A 13,400-nucleotide genomic window follows, 5' to 3' on the forward strand; every position below is an offset into this window, starting at 1 on the left:
GGGGGGTGTTGTGGTGTGTCGTGGCCATTGTGCAGCTCCTTGTGTTGTTAGACCGGGGTGTCTAACTGTGTACTAATGAACAGAAAGAAAGGGAGGGAGTCCATCACCTGTGTGCCATCCATCTCATCACACGTGAGTGCCCATCTCTCATTCCCACCCACCTTCACCTGATCCACTGCCATTCCCTGGTCTATCCACCTCCACAAAGTCTGTGCCAGTTAGTTGCGCTTCTTCCCTCCCTTTCTGATCGCCCAGTTCACGATCCGCAGGGATTCCCCCCATTATTACTCCAGTGCTCACTACATGCATAAAAGGAGTGTGGCTCCTTTAAGAACCCATTATACAAATGATTGGACATTGGCGATGATACTAAAAAGGAAAATCGCGGTTTCCCTATAATGTAATTGTCCATTTTGCTCTTCATCAGTAATGATACAAATCAGTGCCTGAAGCAGCTGATTAGAAATACACTACCATTTATTTTTTCACTTAGCAGCACCAGCATCATTTATTCAGTCTGATCGCGTAATCACCATAAAAATATTCGCAGAAAAACAAAATTAAAAGTACACATTGGTGGTTTCTCCCAAGGCTAAACACCATTACATAAGACTTCTGAGGCTTGTGTGAAGCTCTGCTTGCTGCCTGGCACCAATATCATTCTCTAAAGTACTTTCATCTCCAGATTTCATGCAATGAGTAATTAACTTTTAGTTGACTTTAATATAAATAAGAACAGGTTTCTGTGCTCGTTAGAGCAGATTTTTTATGTTATCTAATGTGTAAGTAAAGAAAAGTACCTGTTGATCCTAACAGAAATGCATTTAACTCCCAACTTCCGGTTCTAGCTGACAACACGTGTTTTTCCTGGACTGAAATTGCAAGGAATCCTGTCAGCCCTGCCAAAGTGTCTTCTGCTGAACTCCAACACACCTCCCCCTCTACTCATCTTCACAACATAAATGGGGAACAGTTTTGCAGCCCAAGGAAAGAAATGGGAAGGCTGATAAATAAGACTCCTTAAGATAGAAAATGTAGAGTGCAGCAGAGAACTCAGAATTTCTGAGAGGCTAAAGTTTTTTTTTGTTTGGCAATAAGTGAACAAATATAAGAAAACTCTTTCAACTCTGTCAATGTATCTGTGCTATCACATAGGGGACTTTTTATCCCCCTATGTGATTGCATTTTTTGTTTTTTTTACTACTTTATTGCTAAGTCACATGGAATGTAAAGCCCCCCTGCCCCCATGTGCATGCACATACAGATGCAAATATTGGGTGAAAATTACGATTTTACATATCGCCGTGAACATCGGAGTCAGAGCAATAATTCCAGGGCTAAAATGATGAGTGTTAAAGGCTTTTAAAGCATCTCTTATGGACACGCTTGTGTGCTGTAGTTTTTTGCCATTTCACAGGTGTGTAAAATTTCAAGGCTTGGCATGCTTGGTATCCATTTACCCGACACAACACCATATTTTATATTTTACCAAAAAATTGGGTATTATTTTCGGCTTGTGTGCACTAAAATTCATTTTAGTGTATTTTATCCTAAAAATATTGATTTGATAAATATCTATGCAAATATCAAGCAACATAAAAAAATTTTTTTTATTTTACAGGGCCTCTGCTTTCAGAAAATATATATATTTGTTTGGGGGTGTTACGCGGTTTGAGAGACAAAAATTACGATCATGTGTGAGCAAAAATTAAACTACTACAGACAAGAAGCAGTTAAAGGAATGTAAAGGAGCGAATAGCAGATGTTTATTGTTAGGTTTTTAAAGATGTAAATTAAAAAATAGAGACCATTCGATAAAGATAAAAACTAGGGATGCACCGACATATTGGCCGAAAATGGCCCTTTTGGCTTAATGCCGAAAGTGCCATTTTCCTGCCGATAGATTGGCGCATCCCAGGTTTCTTTCCTCCCCGCTGCTCTGTGTCACAGCGGGAAGGAGAGAAAGTGACAGCAGGCCAAGCGCTGAGGGAGGAGAAAACTGTGAGCGGCCGGCGTTTCTCCTCCCACACCGCTCAGCCTCCTATCACAGTCCGGCAGAGCGGTGTGGGGGCGGAGACAGCCCGCGCTGTGACAGGAGGCTGAGCTCTCCTTCCTGCTCCGCTCGCCCAGTCCCCTCTGACAGCTGTCAGAAAGGAGAGCAAATACCAACACTCAGCGATCACTGAGTGTTTGTAGATAATTGAGGACATTGTATGTTGACTATATTATCAATTATGAATGAATGGGAAGTGATATACATCACCTCCTGTTCATTCATAGTTGTAGTTATAGTAAACATACCATGTCCTCATGTTATGAATGAACAGGAACACTCAGCATAGAGGATTCCTGTTCATTTGTAGCAGCGGATACAGAAAAAGAGATTGAGGACTTTGTGTCCTCAATCTCTTTTTCTATTTTAAAAGGGAAATATCAGGGGTCTGTTTACACTAACAATATTTCCCCGAAGCCCCTAAAAGTAAAGTAAACAATCAAAATATTTAGTAAAAAATGAATACAAATATTAAAAAAATTAAAATGTTTATAAAAAATAAATACAAATAAAATATGTAAAAATTTTGAAAAAATTAAAAAAAAAGAATTTTCGGTTTCGGCCTGACAATTTTTTATTTTTTTCGGTTTCATTTTAAAATTTCTATTTCAGTGCACCTCTAATAAATATCTAACTGTCAAAAATGTAATTCTAATATAAAAAACAACAGGAATAGTCAAAGCAAATGAAATGGGTGGTTGTTAACCAAACGACTACTGTGTGTGTGTGTGTATGTCTGAAATCCTACATTATATTCTACGTCCTGCTCCAGTCTCATGCTGCACCTAGTCATGTTGGGTATTGCAGGTGTTTACACAGCACAGAAAGGGTTACAGCATGCATCAGGTCTTTATTGCTGCTCAGGTTCCTATTAGTGGGATTTCACCTTTTCAGAATTTCAAAAAAGATTTCCCACAATGTATTATAGTAAGTAAAGCAAACATATTAAACATTTCTTAAATGGTTCTGGAAGCTCCCCTTCAAAGTCTAAATTCTTATCTCCTGGGTTTTATTCCCTCGAAAATCATATTACTGCCATTTATTAGAATAGAATAGAGATTCAGGACAACCGGTTTCATTTTTTTCCACCAGTACCAGTTTGTAGCCATAATAGTGCCCGAGATCTGTTATTATCTACAAACATTATGTCACCACAGGGAATGGAGTTGCTCAGGAAGGAAGCCAGACCCAAATCCATATAAGAAATAAGTCACACCGCTCTCCCTACGGGTATCTACAATTGTTTTTATCAGACTCTGTTCTGAATAGCAACGCTCATCTTTTTGCCAAGCCTAAAAGCTGGAAAATCAGCCGCATAGAAAACAGAAAGCTGTGAGCAATAGTTCCCTATTTAGGAGTGTGACATCAGTGGTCTGACAGAGCTTGTGTTATCTATGCCTGTGCACTGCAACAGCATATTAGAACTGATTCATCTACAACCTCATAATTTTGCCTTCCCAAAATGATAAATTAAGCCTGATAATGCGTTAAAAATGCGGTTATTGAAGCGTATAGTCCAAAAATTAATATGACCAAATAATTGTTGTACTTAACCCACAGGAGAAAGTGACAAAAGCAAAGCAAAAATATATTTGTGATGCTTACAGAAGAACTCTGGGAATTTAAAATCTTACCCTTGTAGTAGGGCTACCCCCGCACTGTAAGAGTTACCTGCTCATTTTGTCTAGGAGGTGCAACTAAATGACATATACTCATCTGATGCTTGGGCCCACTGGGCTGCTAGACCGGTCCCTGCAGCCTCTTCTCCCCTGTGCTCTGGTGGTCTAAGGATCACTGACATCATCACCTCTAATGCTTATCCACAAACCCACATTAGATGTGAGAATGTCGCGGGACATTCCACAGTTGAAGCGGAGAGGGACAAACGTGTTTGCCAACTGCCCCAGGACCGAGGATCAGGCGACTATATTATTATTATACAGGATTTCTATAGCGCCAACAGTTTGCGCAGCGCTTTAAAATATAGGGAAGACGTTATAATTACAATACAATTCAAGACAAGATGGTAAGGAGGGCTCGGCTCGAGAGGGCTTACAATCTCAGAGATCCTTAGATTGTAATCCTTTTCTAGGATGGCTACTCTTACTTACTACACTGTATCTATGGAAGAAGTCATGGTGGGGACCCAGACCCCAGACTATATCTGCTTTATTTGAGCAACCAAGACAAAAAGAACAGTTATGTTTTTAAAATTAATGAAGTTCTCCTTTAAATGAGACCTTGTACTTATACTAAAGGCAAAAAAATCTGTTTAAAACCAGCCCCTTAGATGTAGCGGCTGCATTCGTTTTTTTAGGCTTTTTTCCTCTTTATTCTTGTTTCTCTCCTTTTGTTATAACCTGGTAATCCTGTGATCAAAAAACTTCCTTTTCTAGGGTGGCTACTGTTACTTACTACACTGTATCTATGGAAGAAGTCATGGTGGTGACCCAGACCCCAGACTGCTATTCTGATTTGGACTACAGACACAATTTCCTCATTCTTTCTCCATTAAACAGGGGAAGCAGAATAAGTAGGAGGAAAGATTTTTAACCAGACTGTGGTTTCTAAAACTAGGCAGATGGCAACATTGGCAGAAATCCATAAAACTCATAAGGGTTCACAAACTTTTTTTTTTGTAACTGTATATGTTTACAAGTATCACAAATGCAATAACATTTACACTAAAGACCTTAAAACATACACTCATTGATGAGATTCGTAAAGTATGTTACAGGTCAGGCTGCATGCTGTGTTTGTGCAGATGGGCAATAGGCTTAATTGGATTTCACCATTACATTTAAGACAGTGAAACCCAGACACAACGTACAAGCATCTCAAGTACAAGTGTCTATGAAAAAGATTTGTAAATATCCCTGAATGACCAGCACCACACCCCACAATAGAAAAAAATGCGTTTTCAATGGGGTTTTTTTAGGTGCTTAAAAGGAGAGCCATGAGGTGATTGATTTCCACTCATCCTCATAGTTAGCCGACTTGTGACAAAGAAGCTGTCAGAGGTCGGCTCTATTGATCGGGAAGTAAGCAAACACATACTGTCACTCGCTCACTTTACGATCATCTCCCTGCAGAGAGTGGTCACTGTCAGTCACTGCTCCCCGCAGGGATTCCCCCGGTCCCCTCTACGATCCTCCAGCGCTGAGTGGACAGGAGAGGGGGCGGGCACAGCTGGCTCTGCCTCGAGATAAGCAGAGCCAGCTGTCGCTCACGCAGCTGGGTGGATCTAGACAGTATTGTCGGGATCCGTCCCTGTTGGGGCGCTCTCAGTATAACGCGGGCAATAACCCGCTATATATTGAGCTTTGGGTCAGAGAAGGAGATTAGTATATGTCCTCCCGTAACCCTAAAGAGAACTATGGGGAAAACCACTTACCCCATAGTTCTCTTTTAATGACAGAGCCAAAAATAATTACATCAAATTCGTAAGAAATACATCTTTATTTTTCATGAATTAAAGTAAATAAAACCATATATAAAAAGCTATTATTACAACAAATGGGCACAATATGTGGTTATTCCTCTTAGATTTATATCTTAGAGTAAGAATTGGGGTGTTTTTTTAGAGGTGCATATATCTCTATACATTGAAGGAAAGTAATCATGTGACCATTTGCTGTAATAACAGCTTTTTATATATGGTTTTATTTACTTTTAATCATGATGAATATGTATTTTTCACAAATTTGATGTAATTATTTGTGGCTCTGTCATTAAGCACCTAAAACCCCCCATTCAAAACACATTTTTGCTACAAGTGATAAAAGCCAGGCCAGGAATGTAATGTACTCGGACCTCTGGTCACAGCTTCATGTACTTAAGAATACAAGCTGATTCTACTATTATCAGAACACCTACTTACCTTTCTGCCTCTTCATCTGGGGAAAGCTTCCAATTGTAGTTGCTTGAATGATTTCCAAAACAATCTGATATCTAAAAATAAGCAAAAAAACAACACGTAACTGCTAAATAATCAAGCTATAAACAGCATGCCAAAATGCTAATTAAAATACGGCAAATATGACAAAGAAAAACATCTGCTGCATGAATCAGAATACAAAATGCAAAAAATCTAAAAACTTACAGAGAATGTACAATTAAAGAATAATTTTGGCCATTTTTAAGTGTTGGATAGAGTGGGGAAGAATTACAATTTCAGTCAGGTTTTTATTTCTGCCTGTGACCCCATTAGGGACATTTTCCCCTCACATTTTGTCCTGACGACATCTGTGCAAGAAGTGATAGGGACGGGTTGTCACCAGGACAAGAAAGTCTGGCATGAAAAAACATTGTCAGAGTTTTTAACGCTTCCTCGCACTACTAAAAATGTTTTTGTCTTTGAGATTGCCCATCACTTCCTGTCCAGAAAGAGAATCAGTGACCAGCAAGCAGCGTTTAATCTGTAATAACATATTTTCACAGAAGAAAGCCAATGATATTTCATTGCACCTACATGCCAACTGTTGTAATAAAGAAACATTTTGGAGGTAATCATATTTCAATCCTATGATGAATAAAAAGTACTGTAACAGACTATTAGTGAACATCTGGACTTTGAATCGAGTACTGGAAAAACACTATTTTCATTGATTTCTGAGGATGAAAGTAGTGTAATGCCAGCACTTCCCCCCACAGCCTATGCAGAGCTTGTGTAACAAGTTCTGACTCTTCAAAGCACACATCAGGTATGAATATGAAAGTCCAAGGGTTTGATCACACCTTAAAGGCAAAATCCAGCTTTAAAAAAAAATAAAAACGTCTACAGTGCAGTCTGTGCATTGTAGGTCCAATGCACAGGTTCCAGTACTCCCAGCCCTTATACAGATTCCATACGGACCTTCTGCTATGGAGCTGGAGGATGTAAACAATGGACTCCAAGTGCAGTGATGTTAATGAGCTTGTGCTGGCGCGATCTGTGAGTCCCTCTGACACAGTGGCAGATAGAACTTCTAATTTTCTCATTCACAAATCTCTGTGAATGGATGATGAGACCGCGCAGGCAGAGCCACAGTAGTGCTAAATGAAATAAAAATACAGAATGCTGCAGGAAAAAGCACCTCTTGAGTCAGGCAACATGAAACAAGATTCAAAAGTTGGATCACTAAATCTTTGTTTCAGAGGTCCTAAAAAGGATGACTCGCATGCTTTACATCAAAGAAGCAAACAGAGAGCCTGGAAAATTGGACAAGGCACGCTACAGCTCCACCTGCAAGATATATTATGCTGGATTTCATATTTACCTAAAACATCTTCGGATTTCCATTATGCCAGCCATAAAGTGGGTGCGTACAAAATCTATTGCATATGCTGTAACAAAGTATCCAATATAAAAGCAAACCTGTAAACTTTTAAATATAAAAGCCCTGTCTAAGTACATGCCACAAGGTGCCTGCTATTACATCTGTTAGCCAGCTTCTTCTGGGTGCTCCTCTGACCTTGGTTTTATCTTGTTATTAAAAGCTCCATTCTCCTTCTACTCTACTTCTCTAACAAGAGTGCTCAGTGGCCACCTTGGTGCTCTTATAGGCGGGGGAGTCAAGTGTGGGGATTAATGCTCCTGAGAACAGAGCAGCGTGGCAGGGAGTAGACATGTTGCACCTATTAAAAGATATCAGAACGTTGGCATAAGATGTTATCTAACATTATCTATCATTTATTGTGAATGTTACTTCAGATAAAGAAAAATGAACTGTATATACATTGTAAACAAACATATGTTACTTTCATATAGCTTCAATTTTTGATCAAATGTTTTGCACTTTATCTGGCAAACATATGTCACAATCATACAAGGCGTAAGGACTAATTACATTAATAAAAAGCACACTATGCCTCATTAACACCTTCTGCAATATTTAAAATTTTACATCAAACAAAAAAATGTGTATAGAAAACAAATATTATATTACTTGAATATATAAAGAAGCGAGAACTCAGAATTAAATTAGCTACAGTTACACAAGATGGCTTAATAAGTTGATACAAATTTACAGCGATCCATAACATTTTCCATTTACTATAATTAAATCAGTGGAATATTTACGAAAACAGCCACCTAACCTTTTTTGCCCATAGTTCTCTTCAGGGTCACAGGAGGACATATACTATAGTCCTCTGGTGACCCAAAACTCACTATACAGTGGGCTATTGTCCCCTATATGCTGAGGGCGCAGAGCCTCACCACAACCGGGATGGATCTCGACAATACTGTCGAGGTCCTCCCCGCTGGCTGATTGACAGCTGGCTCTGCCTCTCTAGAGCCAGAGCCAGAGACAGCTGTGCCCGCCCCCTACCCCATCTGTTCTTCCAGTCAGTGCTGGAGAAATGGAGGGGAGAGGGGGAATCCCATGACTGACAGTCACCGCTCTCTGCAGGGAGAGGATAGGGAAGTCAGTAATTGGCGGTATGTGTTCGCTGATGGCCAATTGTAGGGATTACAGCAACTTTGACAAGAGCCAAATTGTGATGGCTGAACGACTGGGTCAGGGCAACTCCAAAACTGCAGCTCTTGTGGGATGGCCTCAATCTACAGTGATCAGGACCGACAAACCAAAACTGGTTTAAGGAAGGAGAATTGGTAAACTGACAACAGGGTCATGTGTGGCCAAGGCTCATTGATGCACGTGGGGAGCAAAGGCTGGCCCATGTAGTCTGATCCAACGGAAGAGTAGCTCAGATTGCTGAAGCTTCGATAAGGTGTCTGAACACACAGTGCATCGCAGATTGTAAGGTATGCGGCTACATAGCCACAGACCAGTCAGAGTGCCAATGGCCGGAACGGTATTCTCTGATGGCAGTGGCCTCTTTCAGCGTGCCCTGGCACGCTGCAAAAATGGTTCAAGAATGGTTTGCGGAACACAACAAGTTTGAGATGTTGACTTGCCCTCCAAATTCTCCAGATCTGGAAAAACAAATCCCATTCATGGAGGCCCCAGCTCACAACTTACAGGACTTAAAGGATCTGCTACTGATGGCTTGGTGCCAAACTTCGACGGGTCAGGGCTGTTTTGGCAGTAAAAGATGTATGTATACTTGTGAGATAGGGACCTTAGATTGAAAGCTCCTTGAGGGCTGGGACTGATGTACAGTACTGATGTACCGTATGGAAAAGTGCCGAGTAAATTGACGGCGATATATATATATATATACCCTGTATTATATAAATATATACACACACATTCACAGTTACAAACTTGCACGATAGAACATAGAACAAAATCTTGTTAATAGAAAAGCATTTCAAATCACCACATATCTGCAAACTCTTCAATGTGGCATATTTACATTGATGAAAAACTGAGCAAAGCAATTAAAATCTGTACAAAAAAAAGAGATATACAAAACTGTTTTGAGAGCAGTCGAGATAATACAATTGAAAGAATATGGAATTTATGTTTAAATGAACCTACTGTCAGCCCAGCTTTTTCTGCCATGTTCTGCAAGGCTTTATTTTTTTAGCCACATGAGCAAAAAATGCTAAATATATGATACCATAGTATTCAATGACACTTCATGCAAGGACACGTTTGTAAAACTGGTGTTCTTCATGCCCCAGTTTGCATATATTTCTGCAGAGACCAATATTAGGCATCCTTGATGGGTTGCATTTCACTGCCCAGAAAATGATAAAACTGCCAGCCAGATCTGGCCTGCTGCCTTCATCGGATTGATGTGCACACAACAAAGAGGTTAACTTACCAGGAACATGAGAAAACAGCAACTCAGGAGCCTTCCTCAGTAGGAAGGCTTCAGTTATGTTACACCGGATCTATGTAGTAATGGTCAACCAGAGCTAGCCACAGAAGTGTCCTCTGATTCCTCCAATGTGCTGCACATTTTCTTGACAAAAATTACATTAATAAGGAAATCAGTGTATGTCAGTGGTGATGCCAAGTAATATGTACAAGAGGAGCAGTAATCCGTAGCAACATGCTACTGATAGAATTAATGACCCATAATAGGTACGAGTAATACAAATGTCTGCTGAGAAGATAACAGCAACAGTACCATGTACAGTAGCTGAGATTTGCAGCCTGTCAAATCTTTTATTGTTTGTCTGGATTCAAACTTGTATTTTTTAAAGTGGACATTTACACTTAAAAATAAAATTCTACCAATGCATCCCTCTATGTATGATGATTAATAATAACATAGATATGTCAGATGTAAAATGCTGTGATTTTGAAATACTTATACTTGCAGAGCATTCACTTCCTGCTTTGAAAAGGCAAAATGACGTCAGTTTGCCAAAGCATTGCACACTGGGATTGCCTTGTCATCCGCAGATCATTGCTGGGAAATCTCATCTGTAATCTCACGAGATCTCAGGGAAAGGCATTTTCCTCCCCAGAGATGATGTGCATGGTCACATGTGCCAGAGTTCCAGGCTGTAAAAGGAGAGCTAGTAATCTGCCCTTAGTAAACATGGCCACTGTCAGAAGACTGGGGAAGAAAAAAGACATAAGGAATGCAAAGAATACAAAGCCTGCAATTATCTAGAAGCATCTGTTTGTATATTGTCTTTACTAAAGATTTCTAAAGGTGTGTTTGTTGTTATTTTAAAGATATGGGTAAAGGTCCATTAAGTGTTTGAGGGTATTTTTACACATCTATGCATCTGTGACAAAACGGCAGAAAAATGCTTGCGACGTGCATTTTAAGGTGTTTCCATTGAAGTCCATGGGGATAAACAATGTGTGAACAATGCCATAGAGAACAATGAGTTTGGGTGTTAGGCAGCTTCCAGCTACAAAATGCCTTGAGCCTTCGAGAGTAAGTGGTGAGAAAACCTGAATCATTACAGGAAAACTTTTCTTCACCAGCCTTCTATGTGTCCCAGGCCAGGCCAAGTTTACCATCATTTCTGAAGTGAGTACGATTTATCTGATCTATACCCTATATTGTTCCAAGTACACTGCCATTAACAGCTTGCTGCGGATTCAGCTCTCTACAGGCAGTGAAGTTTGTGGCAAATAGTTTGAGGAACACTCTGTACAGGGTCTTAAGGTTGGCAAAAATGAAGTTTTAGGGCTAGGAAAACAGGAACAGCCATAGCTAGGCCTTGTGTCTGATATACTATGGATTGAAACACAAAATTAACCCCTTCGTGACGGGAGACGTACACTGTACGTCCAGCCACAAAGGGACCAAATGACTCGTCACGTACACTGTACGTGACGAGTTATTTGCTGCACTAGAAGGCTGCTAACCGCTGAGAATCAGCGGTTACCTTTCAGTAATAGATGTCTAACTATCTAGAGATCCATTACTGAAAGGGTTAACCTTTTTCAGACACCCGATACCTTAATATCGGGTGTCTGAGAGTCACAGCAAAGCAGACACACATGTCGGCTTTTGCCGGCATTCTGACAGCTCGTATAGATCGAGAGATATCTCTCTCAAGCTATACTGGCTTTTTTTTTTTTAATCTTTTGACTTTCAAGAATAGATACAAAATGTTATGTATTAGACACATAATGTATCTATTCTTGAAAGTAGAATGTTTAAGTTTTCTGAAACATTCACTGACAGCTGAATCCTGAACTGCTGCAGGATCAGTGTCACTAACTTATTATCGGCTGTTCTGAAGTTTGAAGCAGCCTGATAATAAAAAAAATGTATTAATTTATCAAGCAGTAATAGTGAGATTAATTCACAATGACTGCCTGATATAATTAAATAAATAAAATTTGTCAGTATAAAAAAAGTGAAAAGTGTAAATAAATTAAAAAAAATAGTGAAAAGTGTAAAAAAATTAAAAATAAGGGACAAATAAATGAATGTATGTATTGCATTTTTTTTTAGCTGTGCTGGTTTTGTTAAAAAAAAATACTACAAATCAAAACTGGGAAAAAAAGTTTTTTTTTACGTTTTTTCCTCTTTTTTTAATTTGTATTTGTCCTAAGTGAGGCGTTAGACACACATATGTGATATAAATATATAGCCCAATCTGTCCTCTAAAAAACAATATATAATATGTGTGGGTGCACTTTGTAAGAAAGTATATTACTGACGTGGAAGAATCACACAGCAAAAATTTCAAAAGTGTGTCAGTCATTTACGAACAGAAACCAAAAACAAGCTCAGTCATGAAGGGGTTAAAGGGCGCCTACGGTCAAAAACTAAAAATAAATCTGTATTTCTATACTGAATTTTCATAAGTTCTATCCCACGCCTAATAAACATATGGATCTAGAAGTTTGTAAACTTACTTACTGAAGATGCCCATGAGGCCCCATTCACACTGAGCGACATGAAAATTGCGCGATTTTGAGCGATATTGCGCGACGAGCGATATTGAGCAACATCGCGCGACTTTTTCCTATTGGGCTGTATGCAATCAGGAGCAATATCGCTCGAAAAAAGGGTCATGTAGGAGCGACAAGCTACCAGCGAGATGTGAACAGCTCCATTCAAATGGATTGGAGAAGCTACATAGAGCGATATCGCGTGGAAATATGAGCGATATCGCTGCAAAAATCGCGCGATAAATCGCTCAGTGTGAATGGGACCTAAGATGAAGTTCCTCAATACAGTGATACAATTTCACCCAGCCTTGTGTATAAGCACTTCCTTGTATCACAACTGCCACAGAGCCTGAACTACAACTCAACGTCTAAGGCCCCGTTCACATATCGCTCTCCAATGCTTCTCAATGGGGCAAAGGGTCCTGCTGTCGCGGGTCGTGTGTCGCTACAGCAGGACCCTTTTTGGAGCGGATTTAGCCGCGATTCAAGCTTGCTCAATGCAAGCATTTGCGCGATATCGCACAAAATGCAAATCGCGCGACAAACGCACGATTTGCGAACCGCTCAATGTGAACGGGCTCTGAACAATGTAACTTTATCTTTGCTTGCTGGCAGCAATGCATTATGGTCTATGTAGTCTTGAGAAATTGCGATTCCATTACATCAAGCAGCAGGGAAAGAGAGGTAAAGCACACTGGGAATTCAGGAAGTTGTTAAATGTGATGGGCAGACAGAATTAAGCCTTGATTGCATTGCCAAAAATAACCACACTATGTATTCCTATTAAAACGCTGATGTTATAAAAAGATGGTATATGCTGGGACTTTTAAACTTCTTTAAAGCTGAACTCCAAGCAGATAATAAAAACACTAATTGATGCAGTTATCTATTTAAAAGAACTATGGCCAAACCTTTTTTTTTTTTTAGTCCTCTTTTGGGTCACAGGAGTACATTTACTAATGTACTCCTGTGACCCAAAGTCAGCAGATAGTGGGTTACTGCAGAGCCGCCCTGCAGCCGGGAAAAATCCCGACAATATTTACAGCTGGCTCTGCCCCTCTAGCGCTAGAGCCAGCTGTGCC

At 39.8% G+C, this 13,400-nt stretch overlaps 1 protein-coding gene across 1 annotated transcript in view; it reads right to left on the reverse strand.

The window, feature by feature from the left end:
• Positions 1–13,400, reverse strand: part of SNX25 (sorting nexin 25) — a 134,822-nt gene that overhangs the window by 39,934 nt on the left and 81,488 nt on the right. Inside the window, exon 6 of the mRNA XM_018561297.1 lies at positions 5,934–6,004. Coding sequence (XP_018416799.1) covers positions 5,934–6,004 — 71 coding nt within the window. The remainder of the gene's footprint in view (positions 1–5,933; positions 6,005–13,400) is intronic.

This window comes from Nanorana parkeri, unplaced genomic scaffold (genome assembly GCF_000935625.1).
Source record: "Nanorana parkeri isolate BGI_ZX_2015 unplaced genomic scaffold, ASM93562v1 scaffold513, whole genome shotgun sequence".
Classification (NCBI taxonomy): domain Eukaryota; kingdom Metazoa; phylum Chordata; class Amphibia; order Anura; family Dicroglossidae; genus Nanorana; species Nanorana parkeri.